Raw genomic sequence first — 19316 nt, 5'->3', positions numbered from 1 at the left:
GTGGGAATTTCTGCCCATTCATCCAGAAGACCATATGTGAGGTCACTGATGTTGGACGAGAGGGTCTGGCTCACAATCTCCGTTCTAGTTCATCCCAAGGGTGTTTGATGGGGTTGAGGTCAGGGCTCTGTGAGGGTCAGTCGAGTTCTTCCACACCAAACTCACCCAGTCAGGCCTTTATGGAGCTGCTTTGTGCACTGGGTCTCAGTCATGCTGGAACACGAAAGGTTCTTCACCAAACTGTTCACACAAAGTTGAAAGAAAACAACTGTCCAAAATGTCTTGTTCTGCTGAAGCATTAAGTGTTCCCTTCACTGGAACTAAGGGTTCTAGACCAACCCCTGAAAAACAGCCCCATATCATCACCCCTCCTCCACCAAACTCTACAGCTGGCACAGTGCAGTCAGGCAGGTAATGTTCTCCTGGCATTCGTCAAACCCAGACTCGTCCATCAGACTGACCGATAGAGAAGCTGATTTATCACTCCACAGAATACGTTTCCACTGCTCCAGAGTCCAGTGGCGGCGCTCTACTCCACTCCAGCCGATGCTTGGCATTGTGCATAGTGATCTTAGGCTTGTGTGCAGCTGATCAGCCATGGAAACCCATTTCATGAAGCTTCTAATGCACAGTTCTTTTGTTCATGTTGCTTCCAGAGGCAGTTTGGAACTCTTTAGTGATTCAACAGAGGATAGACACTGTGCTCTTCAGCACTCGGCGCCCCCACTCTGTAAGCTTGCATGGTCTACAGCTTTGTGGCTGAGCTGTTGCTGCTCCTGGATGCTTCAATTTCACAGTAATAGCACTTTCAGTTTGGGGCAGATCTACCAGGACAGAAACTTCACAAACTGACTTGTGACAGAGGATCATCAGTGCCATGTGTAAAGTCACTGAGCTCATCAGTGTGACCCATTCTACTGCCAGTGTTTGTCCATTCGAGACTGCAAGGCTATGTGCTTGATTTTATACACCTGTTAGCAATTTGTGTGGTTATACAACAGTTAGTCCCGGCCACGCGAGCTTATCACGGTTTTTTCACAAACACTGTATCACTCCACTGAGACGCCGTTGCTAAGCAATGACTTTGACAGCTGTAGGAGACGCTCAAGCCATTTGAACGTTTTTACTTCTTACTTTGCCACAAAAAGAAAATGGACACTTTTAAGATCACATTTGACCGACAGCCGATTTGGTCAGACTCTGAAGATGAGACGACACTAAATTCCCAAACTGTCATCACCACTGAGCAGCTTTTCAGTCGGCAGCTGTGACAGAAGAACAGCTAAACAACCTGGAATCAGCCAGAAATTAACCCAATACCATTCGCCAAACGTGTAGTCTGATCTTCAGAGTCTGACCAAATCGGACTGAGCCATAAAACTGCCGCAATAAAAAACAAACTGCTTAATTAAAACACCAGAACTCAACAACTAGGAGGTGTGTCCCAATACTTTTGCCTATATAGTGTACATGTGATTTTCCCTGTGGAGAGTGCTACACATCGATGTAGTGTAAATCTGTCTCAATCTAGTTTCTATTCTTTGTAAAACCTTTAAATTGTCCACTCAGGTTTAGAAAACAAGAAGCTCACTGCGGCCTCAAGTCATTATTTTACAGTTAAACACGCTCTGCGTCTTTATTTGAGCCTGGTGGACACGAGCAGACAGATTCTCCTCAAATATATGATGGACACCAGCTGGGAGTGGAAAGGGAGGAGTGTGCACACTTCAGATAATAGAGACTCACCCCCTCCTGTTTCCTGTTCAGCAAACAGGAAGTGTGGTTCCATCATTTTTTCACTGTTAATTTATGAAAGGCCTTGTTTTTGGTTGAAAAATGCTGCTGTGAGAGACTTTTGTAGAGCCGCTGGACATTTTACAAGCCCCTCTGAAGGTGTGCTAGACTAGTAACTGATTCAACTTGCATGTATTTAAAGAAAACTTAAAAATCATTTTTAATAAGAGTGAAAAAGGTCTACTTTAGATGGCCTACTGTGCCCATACATGCTCTAACAAACAAACAGCAATCAATGAAAAGAAAACAGCTTTGAAAAGGCACAGTAAAAAGCGAGCCGTGTTTCACGGTTAAGAATTTTGAATATATATCTGCCGAAAAAACGAGAAGAAATTAAACTAACAACAACGTGGCTACTTGACTGGTCAAACTGCTAATTGAGATCCAACATTTCCAGAGTGTTTCCAGATTAAAAAGCTGTTTACAGCCCTGAACTGCAGAGGATTACAAGCAAGAGTCGCTCTTTGTCCTGCTCTCCTGTGTGTACTACCTACACATGTAAATATATGCAAATATATAACTGTAACTCCATGTTCCTGTTTTGTTACAGTCAATTTATAGAGGCAATATGGAGGAACAAATGAGTCTTAGCGTAAATGATTCTGAGTTAGTTTCAAATTTCATACAGTTTAAGGGCTCATATTAATAGAGTATTAGTGAAACTGAATTTGCCTTTATGTTTTTTCAATTTAATTTCCCTGCTGTATTTTTTTAAGTTTGACTTAGTATGTAAACACTGTTAAAATGTATCATTTACTCTATATTCCATATATGCAAATGCTGCAGAACAGTCCATTTTCAACACATACATATATATATATTTATATATATATATCTATATATGTATATATAAAACGCTCAGTAGCAGTGATGCCAACCAATCAGCGCTCAGTAGCAGTAATGCCAACCAATCAGTGCTCAGTTGCAGTAAAGCCAACCAATCAGCCCTCAGTTGCGGTAAAGCCAACCAATCAGCACTTAGTAGCAGTAAAGCCAACCAATCAGCACTCAGTTGAAGTAGTGCCAACCAATCAGCTCTCAGAAAAAGTAATGTTGACCAATCAGCACTCAGTAGCAGCTATAATACCTAATCAGCACTTAGTAGCTGTAATGCTAACCAATCAGCACTCAGTAGCAGTACTGCTAACCAATCAGCACTCAGTAGCAGTAATGTTGACCAATCAACACTTAGTAGCAGTAATGCTAACCAATCAGCACTCAGTAGCAGTAATGTTGACCAGTCAGCACTCAGTAGCTGTACTGCTAACCAATCAGCGCTCAGTAGCAGTAATGTTAACCAATCAGCACTCAGTAGCAGTAATGTTGACCAATCAGCTCTCAGTAGCAGTAATATTGACCAATCAGCGCTCAGTAGCTGTAATGTTGACCAATCAGCGCTCAGTAGCTGTAATGTTAACCAATCAGCGCTCAGTAGCAGTAATGTTGACCAATCAGCGCTCAGTAGCAGTAATGTTGACCAATCAGCGCTCAGTAGCAGTAATGTTAACCAATCAGCGCTCAGTAGCAGTAATGTTGACCAATCAGCGCTCAGTAGCAGTAATGTTAACCAATCAGCGCTCAGTAGCAGTAATGTTGACCAATCAGCGCTCAGTAGCAGTAAAACAGGAAATATACATATAAGCTTTCATTGATGTTTAGTGAAACACATCTTTTCCACTTTCCGAAATTAAAGGAAAGTCCTGCTCAGACGGGTAGAAACTATATTAACATCATTTTTAGCGGTTTAGCTCCATTCACCCCCATTCACTGAGGACTCGCTCGCGGGCGCCCTCTGGCGTTTAGCAGTCGTTTTTGATATAACGGGAGAAACAGGAAGTGGCCGAACTCCCCTTAAACCGGCTAAGGTCCACCCATTTTGAGTCACGCCCCTCCCACTTGAAGCTAAAACCCACTCATTGGCGCCACGCCCCTCCCGTTTGGCGATCAGCCCCGCCCAGTTTTGAGTTACGCCCCGCCTATTTGGAGCTTTCCAGCACGCCTCCCCTTCTTCGGCGTCAGCGCCGCGCCTTGCCGAGCGGCCGAGCTCACAGTTAGCCGGGCCCCCGAGTGAGGAGAGGAGCGGAGCGGAGCCTTTATCTGCACGAACTGAAGTCTCGGACTGTACAGGGACGCCCTCGTCTTCCACAGAGGCAGCAAAGCAGCGCAGCAGGTTCGGGTGAGATGGGGAACCGAGTTGCTCGGGAGGATTTTGAATGGGTTTACACAGACCAGCCGCATGCGGACCGGAGGAAAGAGATTCTGGGTGAGTGACTTACAGTAAAACATCCGCGATTTAATCAGCAGTTCTTTATTTATTTATTTATTTGGTATTTTTTGTTCCGTGACTTGTGCGCCAGTACTAAGAACCTGTATTACGAAATCTCCCGTTCCACCTTAAACGCTGCAGCACACGTTACATTCTGGCGCCTCGGGCAGTAACTGCTGCACCATTTAAGGTGGAACGGAAAAAATTCGAACAAGATGTTCGCGAATAGGAAAGCCAACTTTTGCCTCCTGTATTTGACATTAGCTGTCCAGCTGATACTAGGCATTGTCCGTCGACACATGACCATTTAAGGTGGAACGGAAAAATTCGAATAAGAATCTAACTAGTTAACAGGGAGCCGACTTAAGCCTCATGTAACTTCCTTGAAGAAGACACGAAATATCCAGCAGATATTAGGTATAGTCTTTTGGAACATAAAGACACGGGTTAAGTTTCCTCATCGCTGATTTTGTTAGCCGGTCCACCTTAAATGGCGCAGCCGTTAACGTACACTTAAGTTACATCCGCTTGTACAGGGCAAAAGAAGCGAACTAAAGCTAAAGCGAACTAAATAGTGTATCGTTCTGTAACAGTCACTGTCAGTAAAAACGTAATTTTGATATATTCTGTCTGTTAGCAGCAGATAGCACTCATGCTAAACCCACAACTCAAAGCGTACCGTTATGTCAGGACAGCTAAGCTAAGCTAACGCCCACCAAAGCTAAGCCCCCCACACCCTGTTAGCTTAGCCACATTGACTCTGCTCCGTTAGCAGCTGTTCAGCTATGAAACAGCTCCCTAATTACGTTTATACTTTATAAAAAACACCGATTTAAAGACCCTTTGGCTGTTAAATGTCAGCTAGACGTCGCGGCTGGATCCTTAAAAAGACAAGGACGAACTCTTGAAATCTTTAGCTCGCATTAAAGGGGAATTCCACCGATTTTTCCCCTCAGAATTTCTGCATAATTGAGTGTTTGAGATGTAATCAGAGAGATTCAGAGTGGTTTGGTGTGAAATTGTTCAGATGTCTTTACAGTGGTGGTGATAGGAACCAGGGGTCACCATGACTACAACACAAATATAGACATTTTATTTACTATCCAGAACCACCAGTGAACCTACACGAGTCTTCTGAGTGTTTAATAGTGTTTAATAGTGGAAAATCTGGGAAAAAAAAAGTTTTCTTAGAGACTCACAAACGCCCTCCATATACCCCTCCACTAGAGGTGGGAAAAAATGTAATATCACGATACTGACAAGTTTTAGTGCCACACAATATGTCACAATATATATATATATATATATATATATATATATATTCTGATATCTGAAGAATTGGTAGTGCCACATTTAAAAAAAATAGGATTAAAATCTATACATAGAATGATCTGCATTCAAAATTTTACACTACGCCACACTAAATCCAGTCGAACAGGTCTAATGATGCTCTCTTTGTAGTCAAACATGCAGTTGGGAGTGTTTTTATTAAGTGCTGATGTCCAAAATATGCTCAGAAAAGCTTATTGTGGCATAATTTATCACGATGATGATAAATACTCATATATAGTGCAGCTCTGTCCTCCACCATAAATGGATGAAAACACAGTTTAAGCCAAAACTTTATCAGAAAACTGTTGTAAAACAGTGTCTCAGTCATCAGGCAGTGAATTCATAAGCATTTCATGTAGTAACTCTGTGAGGGAGCTTTTAGAGGTGGACGTCTGGTTCCTATCACCACCACTGTGAACAGTTCTGACTCGGTGAAGTTTCTCTAGAACAGAGCGTTTCACACCAAACCACTCTGAACGACTCTGTTTATATCTTAACTAGAAAAATCAGTTTTAAATGAGCAAACATTTGTCTTTTTTGGAGGGGAAAAAAACTCCATACTGCCATAATAATGCTTGGCGGCGGCGACACCTGAGAGTCTGCAGCTGATATGAAGGCAGTGAACAGCAGGAGTTAATCTTTTTATGACACACTTGTATTGTGGCTGTATTTACTTAAGAGATTAACTGTTTGAAGAGCGAGATGCAGTGAGTGACACGTTTAAAGACTAGGTACTCGGCAAGTTAGGGGGCTGAAAGTGACCAGCATGACTGTCACATGCTGCCTAAGGATCCACATGTGTGGGATTAACTCCCAGCCTGAGGGCAGGACTTTTTACATGTAGGATAAATGCTGTTGCGTCTCCTTTGGTGCTGCCAAATGCTTAATGCTTCACCAGGTAGCTCTCAACTCCTACACATTAAAAAAGATGGTCCTTCAGGGGTTTTTAGTAAAGAAAATGGTTCCATGGACCCTCAAAGAATGCTTTGTAAAATTTTAAGGGTTCTTTGCATGGTGAAATTGTTCTTCGAATCAGTGGAGAATGTGTACATGGTTCCATATAGAACCTTGTTGAAAATGGTTCTGTACAGCAGAACTGGTCCAAGCTTGACATCCTAGCAACAGCAGAACCCTTTTTGATGCTATATAGAACCCTTTCCAGAAAAACAACGCATTCTCTCTCTGCCCGAAGAACTATTCACCATGCAGAGGACCTTTTAATTATTCAGAGGGTTCTTTGAGCGTTCATGCTTCTATCTAGAACCGTTGTCTTTACTAAACAGCCCTTAAATTTGAAAATGGTTCTATATGGCACCAAAAAAGGGTACAGGCTTGACTTCATACCAATAGCAGAACCCTTTTTGGTGCTACACAGAACCCTTTTCAAACAGGCTCTACACAGAACCATATACAACACATTCTCCATCAATCTAAAGAACCATTTAATCATGGAAAGGGTTCTTCGAGGGTTCATGCTTCTATGTGGAACCATTTTCTTTACTAAATATCCATTCTTTTTAAGTGTGAAGCTTGACTATGAAGACTCAAAGAACCATTTCACAAGTAAACGGTTCTTTGCCTGGTTCTTCAGGTCGATGGAGAATGTGTCGTATATTGTTCTACATAGAAGGTTTCTGAAAATGGTTCTGTATAGCAACAAAAAGGGTTCTTCTACTGTTACAAGCTTGACATCTAAATAGAACTACTGTCTTTACTAAGGAACCCTTATTGTTACACTATCTAGGTGCAAATATTTGAGATAATCACAATTATTTAAGCAGACTGTGGTCATAGGGGGCAGTCGTGGGCTGGAGGTTAGGGAACCAGCCTTGTGACCGGAAGGTCGCCGGTTCGATCCCCTTGCCCTTGAGCAAGGCACCTAACCCCCAACTGCTCCCCGGGCGCTGCGGATAGGGCTGCCCACCCCGGGCAAGTGTGCTCACTGCCCCCTAGTGTGTGTGTTCACTAGTGTGCATGTATGTTGGTTAAATGGGTTAAATGCGGAGGTCTAATTCCTCTGTGTGCAAAACACCGTTGGCTAAAAAGGTGCTGAATTCATGAGTGCAGTATTGATTAGACAGCACTGCTGTAAGGAGGCCAATTTAGGCTTGTATTTTGATAATTGCAAACATTTAAACATGAAAAGACAAACATGAAAAGACAAACTGTTAATTGAATTTATTAATATGGCAATAAATCGTAGGCTGAAATTTTATGAGTGCGCTCAATATCGGGACCTATGTTCTGATGTTAGGTGTGATTCAGTGGAGGTACTCAGCCCTTAGGCCCTGTTTACATAAAGGGAGTTTAACATACCACAGTGGAAAGTTGCCTCTGTATGCTTTGATGACTCTTTGTCATGAAGCAGCCGCTGAGGACGGACGCCTGTCCTGACTGAATAATTCATGCTGGAAGGCCTTTGTGCCAGTGGAGTCATGCTGAGATGGTGTGATGAGACAACAGCCATTATTCATTTAAAGTGGCTCATCATGAGAGGAAAGGCCAAGATAAACTGTGCGAGCTGGCAGTCCAACAGAGCAAGGAAATACTGGCAGCTGCTGCTCCAAAATCAAGGTGTTTTGCAAAAAAAACACTGTTAAACTGGAAGGAAAATGCAAAGAGTGCTTCAACTATTGTGTGCGCCGACGTGGAGGTTCACCCTTCTGCCTCGGCCGAGTCCTGAGTCAGGACTTGCCCCATATAAGGCAATACGTTCTCAGGAAGTTACTCATCTTTGCCAGGACATGCCCACAGTTAACGCAGTGTGTGGCAGACAGCGGAACAGAAAGTGAATGCAGTGCTTACATGCCATGGAGTGGTTTACTATGACTCACCTGTCTAGTTTGGTCTCCTCATGACTGCATTTCTGTCTAAGCTTCAGTAATTATTTAAAATAGAGGATATAGTAATAAATATTGGCTGAGACTGAAATGGATCGCTGTTTGCTGCTTAGGGCACTATTGAGGACGTTGGCCACTTTGGCTACGTTCATATTACAAGCCTCGTTGCTCAAATCTGATTTTTTGCTCAAGTCCGATCTGTCTGACACGATGGTTTTCACTCGTTTAGGTAAGTGACTCAAATCTGTCATTAATGTGACGAACCGGCGTCCTGAAATGACCCTCATGCGCACATCCTACTCAGTAACGTCACGTGAATGAATCACGTTCATCATCAGCACAAACTAACGAGCAGAACGAGCTTCGCTGAGAAGATCATTAACTCTGATCAGCTCTCAGCTTCATTATTAGAGCGAGACGAAGGAGAAAAAGGTGAGATGAGCTGCTTTTCCACCGTTTACAGGCTTTAACTCAGGTCGGATTTGAAAAGATCAGATTTGCGTGTCCACACAGCCCTGAAAACATCAGATCTGAGTCACATTAGGGCAGAAAATCAGATTTGTCAGCCTGGAAATGTGAACGTAGCCCTTTCTACCGGTGTTCAGAGTGGTTTTGAGGGCACTACAGTTTCCCCCAGTGCACTCGTAGTTCCTAGTGAGCATTGTAGTTCTCATAGGGCACTGATGTTATGCAACGGACAGAGGAACTTTATGTGCTGGTGAAAAAGGAACCTTAACGGACTTTTATAGTGCAGAAACATTACAAAAGAATGGCAGTTGTGTACAGTTAAAAACAAAGACCCTAATGCTGCAGCAATGTTGACTGGTAACTGTAGGTTACTGCAGTCATGGACCACAATAAAGTAAGGGGAATTACACCAATTACTGCATAATTCAGAGTGTGAGATGTAATCAGAGAGATTCAGAGTGGTTTGGTGTGAAATGGTTCAGATGTCTTTACAGTGGTGGTGATAGGAACCAGGGGTCGCCATGACTACAACACAAATATAGACATTTTATTTACTATCCAGAACCACCAGTGAACCTACACGAGTCTTCTGAGTTTATATGGAATGTTGATGATGGAAAATATTGGTAAATCTGCAATCATACGTTTTCTTTGGGGACTATTTTGCCTCACAGCACCCTGAATATTATGTATCCCTCCACCTTGAATGGATTTTAAGCCCAAAACCTGCTCAAAATTATCATAATTTTCATCTCAGTCATCAGAGAATCATCAGTGAATTCATAACCATTTCATGTGGTAACTTTCTGTGAGGGAGCTTTTAGAGGTGGACGTCTGGTTCCTATCACCACCACTGTGAACAATTCTGACTCCAAGTTTCTCTAGAATGGAGCGTTTCACACCAAACCACTCTGAATGACTCTATTTACATCTTAACCACTTAATTAGTTAAAAAAAATTGAAATTTCCTCTTTACATACAAAAGTTTTTACTTTTTCCTTGTCCCCTGCACTTTTGAGAGCCCATGTCTACGGCTACGAATGACAAGCCAACCTCAGCCTTGCAAACAGCTTGTGTTGGTGTTTTTAATGCAAATGGTGAATTCAGACACGAGCTGATTGAGAAAGTAACCAAACCCCATTTATCATGGGTTATTACACATACTTAGTAAACTAAGTGGCTCTCCTCTTTTAGGCTATAGCACAATACTATGACTTAGTAGGGATCCAGTTCAGTCACCACCAACCCTGAATGTAGTGTGCCAGACTGCCAGTAACGTGTGATGTCACAACACATGGAGGTTGATTTTTCACAAGTTCTGTGTTATTAGGTTAAATTTCCCCACTTAAAACTCCAGACAACATTGTTGATAATGCAGACTATGGCTGTAACTATAATTGCAGTTTTGATAGGAAAACGATTAATGTTTCAGCCCTAATTGGAACTAGGTATTGAAATTAGGAGTGGGTGATATGGCAAAAATATTATATCACAATACCTCAAGACATCTTCACGATATACAATGTGCATCACGATATTGTTTTTCTGAGATTTGATAAGTTGGAACAGAAAAAATAGAACCTGTAGTGCCAAATATCGCTGTTGTCAGAAGAAAACCTTTAAAATGACTTTACAGAAGGAAAAAACCTTCTTTATTTTTAATGTAAGTCAATGGAACCAGACTTTTTCCAAGTCATTTTGGACCAATTCTTTTGGTCCATTGTTCATGAAATTCACACACAATGTAAAGAGCGACACGCATTTTCAAATTATGTCAAAAACTGAAAAACTGAGAATGAGGATACGAGGTTTTCCTCCCACAGCAGCGTTATGAAACAATAATAAAGCTACAACTACAATGACTTTTATTTAATGTTTTACTAACTGCGCTGAACTAAATCCAATCAAACAGGCCTAATTATGCTCACTTGGTAATGAAACATGTATGAAGTGATATCCACGCTGTCATTCAGCTCCAGCCTCTCTAATTCACATGCTCTGGTTGTGTCCATCACTTTATAGTTATCGTCCTGAAATGTTTTCAATGATATCAGAGGTTTTGAATGTGCAATGCAAACCTAAAGCAGTTACAGCATTGTTTGGAATTCTCCAATCATAATTTATCATGATAACCATAAAATATAATAATATTGCCCACCCCTAATTGACATTAGTGAAGTGAGCCTACTATGAAGGCTCATAGTACGCCATAACATACTCCGGCCACACCTTTTGTACTGTTTGAGATTTGTTTTCACTAAAAAAACCCACACATGCTTTTTTGGCTGCTTTAAAAATGCCACTATTGTGCCGCCCAGATCAGCACTGTATTTTACGTAGCCTACATGGCTAGTACCCTTATGAAGGCTTGTCTTTGTTCATGCCCTTTCAAAAGCCAGCTCTGTGCTCCAAATTGTAATGCTTACAGTGTGTAGAGAGGAAGCTGGAAATAGCCAACACCCTGAATAGCTTCTACATTCTTCCCTTCTCCTATTAGTTTAATGAGATCAGCGCTCAAAGCTTGTTCTGGCATCATCCCAAACTCTGCAAACACAGAAAGCTGACAGAATGAAGTAGGATATGGAAACAATGGAAGTAGTACATTACGATACTTTCACTTCATTTTCGATACTTATCACGATATTTTAAAATACAGATAAAATGCACTAGTAGGCACATCTAAGAACTGCAGTCAAAAACTGAACACAGTGATTATTGTTCAACATTTCATACACTGCAGTGCATTAAACCCAAATAACAGGACTTATTTTTCTATTTTTGGTAAAATTCATTTGGTCAGTGCTCTTAATACAGGGTGATTCAAAAAGATTTATGATTTCAAACTGATTTATTTCTCTTGTAAATCATTACAGATCAGTGCAGTAAACTGTAAATGGTTTAAATGAGCATAAAGTTTATTATGTAATTGTACAAGGTCTCAGTATGAACCTCCTCCAGCTGTACAGACAACATCAACACCACAGTCAAACTCATCCCATACTGGATTGAGCATGTCGGGTGTGGCTGCACTCACGGCTCTTTCAGTGCGATTTCGGAGATCATCCAGTGTTGTGGAACCAACGACGAACGTTGGAGGTTCACTGACCACAAAAATCGTGCTGCACAGTTATGACTGATTCACTCTTATTGAAGTGGAGAACGCAGAACGCTTTCTGCTCAGGGGTCTCATCTCCTCTCAGACTGAAGGGAGCCAGTCAGAAACTCTATGACTGCCTCTTTCAGTTGGATTGTGATTGTTTCCTAGGCGCCTCACGGTTGTAAAAATATGGTGCTTTGAAATCAGATCGGTCTTTTTGAATCACCCTGTATACTCAGAAATGCACACTGTACATCATAATAACAGTAATTAACAGGATAGCGATAAAATATCACAGCGCCCACCCCAAAAGGGTGATGAATATGTAACAGTCTTTTCTCATTGGCGGTTCTAGATGTATCTAGCTTACTAGCAGAACACAGTGAAGCAATCTTAAAATAAACGTTCTCAGAATTGAAATTTCAGTTCTGTGTCCAGTGCATATGCCTCCCTGTTGTCAAACGCATACCATTAATGTCATTTTGTGTCTCTCCTGCTAGCGAAATATCCCCAGATAAAGTCTTTGATGGGTCCTGACCCCAGACTGAAATGGATCGTCTTTATGATGGTTGGAGTTCAGTTCCTCGCCTTCTACCTCGTTAAGGACTTAGAATGGAAATGGGTGCTGTTTTGGACGTACGTGTTTGGGAGCTGCATAAACCACTCCATGACGCTGGCCATTCACGAGATTTCCCACAACACTGCGTTCGGCAACAACCGCGCCAGGTGGAACCGCTGGTTCGCCATGTTCGCCAACCTCCCCATCGGCTTGCCGTACTCTGCCTCCTTCAAGCGCTACCACCTCGACCACCACCGATACTTGGGCGGCGATGGCGTGGATGTGGACATCCCCACCGACTTTGAAGGTTGGTTCTTCTGCACCCGCATCCGCAAGTTCTTTTGGATTATTCTGCAGCCTCTCTTCTACGCCATACGGCCTCTCTGCATCAACCCGAAGCCCATCAGCCAGTTGGAGCTGGCCAACGTGGCTATTCAGTTCACGTTCAATGCTTTCCTCTACTGGCTTTGGGGGGCCAAGCCCGTGGTCTACATGCTGGCGGGCTCGATGCTGGGAATGGGGCTTCACCCCATCTCTGGACACTTCATTGCTGAGCATTACATGTTCCTGAAGGGCCACGAGACCTATTCTTACTACGGATCGCTTAACCTGCTCACTTTCAACGTGGGATACCACAACGAACACCATGACTTCCCCAGCATCCCTGGAAGAAGGCTGCCTCTGGTAAGATGCACTTTTATTTGGGGGAATTTGCAGGATTTACTGTGTTATTTGGAGCTTAATAGTGATAATTATTATTTAATTACAATTAAATCTTTGTTGTGGTTAATACTGATACCAATAGCGTTACAGTTATATAGCCATGATATAGCTTAATCAGACTTGGCAATTATTGTACACATTTCCATTTACATATTTAGCATGCACTCTTACTCGAGCCGCCACGACAGGTAAATGTATTATGGTCCTGTCCATTTGAGTAAGTCTAAAATTGAGCGATACAGATACACTGTCCCAAATAAATGGTACTATACAGGTACATTTTTCATTCATTCAAGGTTCAAGCAATGTAAATATACCCTGAAATGTACAACAGTGGTCTTCAGGTCCAACTGTGCACCTTAAATAAGTTTTCCACAGTGAGAAAATCCATATTTCTATTTCTGTTTTTAAACAGAACAATAAAATAAAAAGACTGAAGTCAAGACCGAGTGTAATGGAGTTGCTGCATCTTAAAGGGGAACAACACTGATTTTTTTAAGAAGTCTAAATAATTTATTGGTTGAGATGTAAACAAAGTCACTCAGAGTGGTTTGGGGTGAAAGGCTCTGTTCTAGAGAAACTTACTAAGTCAGAATTGTTCACAGTGGTGATGATAGGAACCAGACGTCCACCTCTAAAATGTACTTTAATCCATTTATTTTGATCCATTCATGGTGGAGGGGTACATGCAGGGTCTAGTAAGGCAAAATGACCCCAGAGGAAAACGTGTGGGTTCACTGGTGGTTCTGGATAGTAAATAAAATGTCTATTTGTGTTGTAGTCATGGTGACCCCTGGTTTCTATCACCACCACTGTAAAGGCATCTGAACCATTTCACACCAAACCACTCTGAATCTCTCTGATTACATCTCAAACAAACTCGGTAATGCAGACATTTGGAAAAATTGGTGGAATTCCCCTTTAAAAACCCTTTTAAAAATAAACTGCAATGGAATACATTTATGTTTCCCTACTGAAGACGTACCCTTGCAGGTTCCACTCCAGTGAGAGTTTATTACCTTTTTTCCTGACTGTAGATTCGATGCAATTATCGGTTGTAATTATTGACTAATAACACTCTTACGGCCAATAATAAAAAAACATTGTCCCATTTAATAAATCAGCTGCTGTTATATACTGCAGGTCTAGTTAATCTGTGTAATTAGTAACAGGTGCAGATCTTCAGATGTTTGTTCACTCTAGTGTCAATGAGTAAATGTCAGACCATGTGAAGAGGACTTTGACCATTGACTCTTAGTCAGCACCTTTTAATGGAAAGCTGTAAATCATTTGGGAAAAGTTAGAGAATATTTTGGCAGTGGTTTTAAAGAGAAATAACTTCTCTTAGCCAGTTTTCCCCATATCTAACTCTGGAGGCCCACCTGCACTGCAGTTTTTTGTGTTTACTTAAGCATCCAAGATGGTTTTATGTAAAAAAAAGTATACATAAATACACTATACTGTGATATATACCAAAACCGTCAGGAATCTTAATGATACCATGATATCCATTTTTGCCCATGTCGCCCACGACTAGTAATGTGCTCGATTTTGGTCTGTTTTTGACTTGGAATTAAGTAGCCATGAATAGAATATCTAAAACTTTAATTCGCGTCCAAAGTGGCAGTGACCACAGAGGAGCCGCTTGGTCTTAGGAGGAAAGAGAATGAATGAACAGAAAAGCTTCAGTGAACCTCCCCTTTAAATCTCTGCCAGTGTTGGCTGTACTTTACTGCTAAAGAAACAAGCCCACTAACCACTAGAAACAAAACCGAACGTGATGAGGTTGATGGACAAAAGGGGCAGGTTGTGTCCTGACCTGATCGAACCAAGCATCCAAATAACTGGCACAGGAAGTAAAGATTAATAAAGACAAAACTGGAAAACCTCAAGCAGAAATAGGCAGAACTGAACAAGTAAAGTCACAGTACTTTAAGTCATTTCACAGTACATCTGTTTTCCTGGAGTTGGTTGGACGCACAGTGCAGCAGTAGTGCCACATTTAAAAATAGTGTTTATTGAGACACATCATTGGCTTTAGCTTGAGCTGTCTGTTGTCCATTGGGAGCTACTGAGGGTCAACAGCAAGATCCCAAAAGCATCGTAGGCTTTGTTCACACAGCAGGTAAAAGTGGCCCAAATCTGATCTTTTTCTCCATAAGTGGCACAGATGTGTGTCAGTGTGAACAGATAAACACACTGAGTCTGATATTTGATATACTGAATTCCAATTTGAGAAGCTTTCATATGTGGTACTGAAGTCCGATCCGTATCCGATCTGCAGCAGTGCAACTCAGTCTGAACAGCCAGATCAGAATTCATGCGACTTGAACGTCAATCCAATTCGATATTCCTCATAATTTCATGCTGCTGAGACTCAAACATTTGGGCTGATGTTTCCGTACAAAAATTATTAGAGACTCATCAAACTCCTCCGTGTTCGAAGAGATTTCTTAAGAGATGTCTGAACGCGGCCGCAGGAGAACGAGGCTGCAGCGTCAAAGACCAGTTAAAAGTCTGAAAGCAGAGTTTAAAGAATCCGAGGACGCGACCCAAAGAAGTGACCGTGCCCTTTTTACGGCTCCAACACATTCTGGGTGATGAGCCCAGCTGTCAGTCAGTGAAGCTTCATGGTGGCTCCTGTGATGCTGGTGAAGATGAAGCTGATCCTCCGGGAGCGACTGGCGTTCGCTGGCGGTCGTGATTGTTTACCTCTGGATGAGCCGTGAAGCAGCGTGACGCTCTGTTCTTTTGGTCAGTTTAGGAGCTGACCTGTTCAGACTGATCTCTCATACAGATCACATTTAAAAGACAATCTGAACAGCCAAACAAAAACATCAGATTTGGTGAGAAAATCAGATTTGGGCCACTTTTACCTGTTGTGTGAACGCAGCCATCGTGTTGATACCATCTGAACCAGGGGTGAAACAGTGTTCAGTGTGGTGCTCGCTCGACCATTTAAGAATCCTCTTTGTGCTGAGATGCTTTTGGGAAACCCAGCCCTGCTAACTCGGCCGCTTTAGAGGACCTGAGCCACTGAATCTCCTTTTAATGAGACGTACGTTGGTCAGGAGATCCGTCATGAAAAGCTCTTCACAGTTTACTGTGATACCGATAGCATGCCGTCACATTTTCCACCCCATCATGCTTTTAATTTCTACCCTCCTACATCTTTTGCAATTTGAATTTCTCATTTGTAAAGGACTTTAAACGACCCCTGACCTCTTCTCTTCTCAAACAGGTGAAGAAAATAGCGCCGGAGTATTACGACGACCTGCCCTGCTACACGTCGTGGGTGAAGGTTCTGTATGACTTCATCATGGACGATGAGCTGAGCCCGTACTCTCGGGTGAAGAGGAAGCTGAAGGGAGAGGTCAAGCTGGAGTGAGCTGCTCCACCTGCTCAGTGGCGTCCAGACGGAGCTTCACTGACCAAAACCGGAGGCCACTGTTGCTCACCATTCTCACCGCTAACCGCTTCAGCAGAGTAATGCCGTTCGACAGCATGTCGTGTGAGAGTGAAGAGACTGTGTGTGTTATATTTGTGTGTGTGTGTGTGTGTGTGTGTGTGTGTGTGTGTGTGTGTGTGTGTGTGTGCTTTTGAGAGAGCGAATGGTCATTTTAGTCACAAGCCATTTCAAGACTTAAGTTCTAACTCAGTTGCAGAAAGAAAACGGAATCATTTCTCCTCGTTTTTCCGCACATCGTACCCAGACCGCCTATAGTCTAATCCTCATTTTAGGTCCTCATTTTGTAGCACATTAATTCGGCACCTTTTCCATCTAGTGTTTTCTTTGTACCAAAAACATTTAAAAGCTTTCTTTATATATCAGCATTGTCCATTAAAAATCTCCAAAACACCAACTTTACAGGAGAGCACGAAAAATTTGATATAAAGCAGTTTTATTCCAGGTAATTTTGGAGTGTTTCTGTTGGCCCATTAATCACAAAGACAGACGATGTGCTCAGGTAGAAAAATAAAAATCGACAAAAATGGACATCCTTTTTGTTTGTTTGTTTGTTTTTATTGGACAGTGATGCTATATATGAAGAAGTAATAATATGCCCAGTGTAATTCAAAAATCTTCAAGACTTCCGTCTTCAGGTGACCCAGACGCATTTGTTTGGAAGGTGACTCACTCAGCCTGAACTGTCTGACTTTTACCCAACAAGTGTCAGTTCATCCTCATACCTCTGCTTATCACTGTATCTACTGTTTAAGAGGTTTCCCTGTTTTTTTTTTGTTTTTTTTTTCCCTCTGTGTCACTACTGTACAGAGTGTGCACTCAAGGTGTGGACCCGCACGCTTCAAGTTGTTTGAACTAACTTATCACTCATGTTTATCAGTAAAAGGGGTAGCAGGAACATTCAGACCTCACACGAACTTGCTGGCTGAAAACAGGTATGTATTGTGTTCAAGCGCAGATGAAGCTGCACTTGCATAAAGGGTCACCTTCCCAGACTGGGATTAAGCCTAGTCCTACTACATGGCTTGCCATTAAAGCAGGATCCCACCTTTACTTTCCAAAATGTTTGTGTAATTCAGACATTAATATGTAATCAGAGAGATTCAGAGTGGTTTGGTGTGAAATGGTTCAGATGTCTTTACAGTGGTGGTGATAGGAACCAGGGGTCGCCATGACTACAACACAAATATAGACATTTTATTTACTATTCAGAACCACCAGTGAACCTACACGAGTCTTCTGAGCTTATATGAATGTTGATGATGGAAAATAGTGGAAAATCTGAAATAATACATTTTCTTTGGGGACTATTTTGCCTCACAGCTCCCTGCATATCATGTATCCCTCTGACATGAATGGATTAAAAGCCCAAAAACATCCTAAAACTATCATAAAACAGTGTCTCAGACATCAGGCAGTGAATTCAGAACCATGTAGTAACTTTCAGTGAGGGAGTTTTTAGAGGTGGACGTCTGGTTCCTATCACCACCACTGTGAACAACTCTGACTCTAGAACAGAGTTTTTCGCATCAAACCACCCTCAATGACTCTTTACATAAGAACTGTTTAGTTATGGAGAAATTTTGGTGGAACTCCCTTGTACGAGGTTGGAGAAACGTTACTACTTACATGGCATAGTAGCTTTGTGTTGGGTATTTATAACTAACATTTATAAATGTAAATTTGTAAATGTAAAATGTAGATTTTTGCTGTTGGAACTTTTATTGCACAGTATCGTCAACAATAATCAAGAGTGTTAGATGAATCAACCATGAATTAAAATGGCTTTTTAGATTGAGGATCATACCTTTAGGCAACGTCTACCACTTTCCTGCCAGAATATTGAACAAGTTTGCTAATAATAATAATAATAATAATAATAGTTCACTGTTTTTAGGTTTAGATGCCATCAATGAGTTCTTAACATTGCTGGTGTCAACTCAAGCCTGTTCTCTCACTAATCGTTGAACACAGATTACAGTCACTGTAATTTTGTTGGGTGTGGTTATCAAGTCATAGTTTTATTTTTGGTTTTGACAAAAGGTGGATTAGAATATCAAGCATAGTGTTCAGGTCAGGTGGGCAGATGGCAGCCAGAATTAGTTAGAAATGTAAATGCGTCTCACGGGGTAAACACGAGGATGTTTGCTCATGCTGGGCTTTGACATTTATGGCGCATTTATCTACTATGAAATGGTTTAAAATTCCATATATTTCTTGAATATAACTAAATGGTAAACACTTATTCTGCAGCATGTCTTTACTATTAAACACAGGTCTGAACATCTGAAGCCATGTCGACAGGGGCTTCAAAGTCGGAGACGATATCTTTTCCTCTGCGTCCTTAACATTTGCAAAACAGCCAGACCGAAGCCCAGCCCACCCTTTTAAGGTGCTTTATCTCCAGTAAAGCTCGGTCAAAGATGTCAAACTGATTAAGCTAGTTATCTGGAACATGTGAAACCACCGTGTTGAAACAAAGGCATGTTGATTTTGGAAGGTGAACTGCACTGCCTTCAGTGTACGCTGAGCACAGCTGTGTACGGTGTTGCTGGAGAAATGTATTTCCTGTATCAGTATTAAAACCAGCAAAGGACAAAGCCCTTGCTGGAAAGGACCTTTCAGTCCTTCTAACATCTTAATGTGGGCTGATGGCTCTGCTTAACTGATTCCATTCCTGTTCTGCCTTTATGCTTTTTCTGTATTGAAATGATTTTATTAAACCATTTCAGACTAAAATAAGTGTTTGTCTTTCTTGCTGTGAAATGATT

General features: G+C 41.8%; 2 protein-coding genes across 2 annotated transcripts in view; both read left to right on the top strand.

Moving 5' to 3' along the window:
- The window catches only part of adgrb3 (adhesion G protein-coupled receptor B3), a 994217-nt gene that overhangs the window by 335268 nt on the left and 639633 nt on the right, over positions 1-19316 (top strand). The window lies entirely within an intron of this gene.
- Positions 3811-19284, top strand: degs1 (delta(4)-desaturase, sphingolipid 1). The gene is made up of 3 exons (XM_036583357.1): positions 3811-4057; positions 12298-13040; positions 16321-19284. The coding sequence occupies exons 1-3, from the start codon at positions 3976-3978 to the stop codon at positions 16465-16467; spliced, it is 972 nt and encodes a 323-aa protein (XP_036439250.1). The 5' UTR covers positions 3811-3975; the 3' UTR covers positions 16468-19284.

Source organism: Colossoma macropomum, unplaced genomic scaffold, assembly GCF_904425465.1.
Source record: "Colossoma macropomum unplaced genomic scaffold, Colossoma_macropomum, whole genome shotgun sequence".
NCBI lineage: Eukaryota > Metazoa > Chordata > Actinopteri > Characiformes > Serrasalmidae > Colossoma > Colossoma macropomum.
This window is presented reverse-complemented; position numbering and strand designations above follow the sequence as displayed.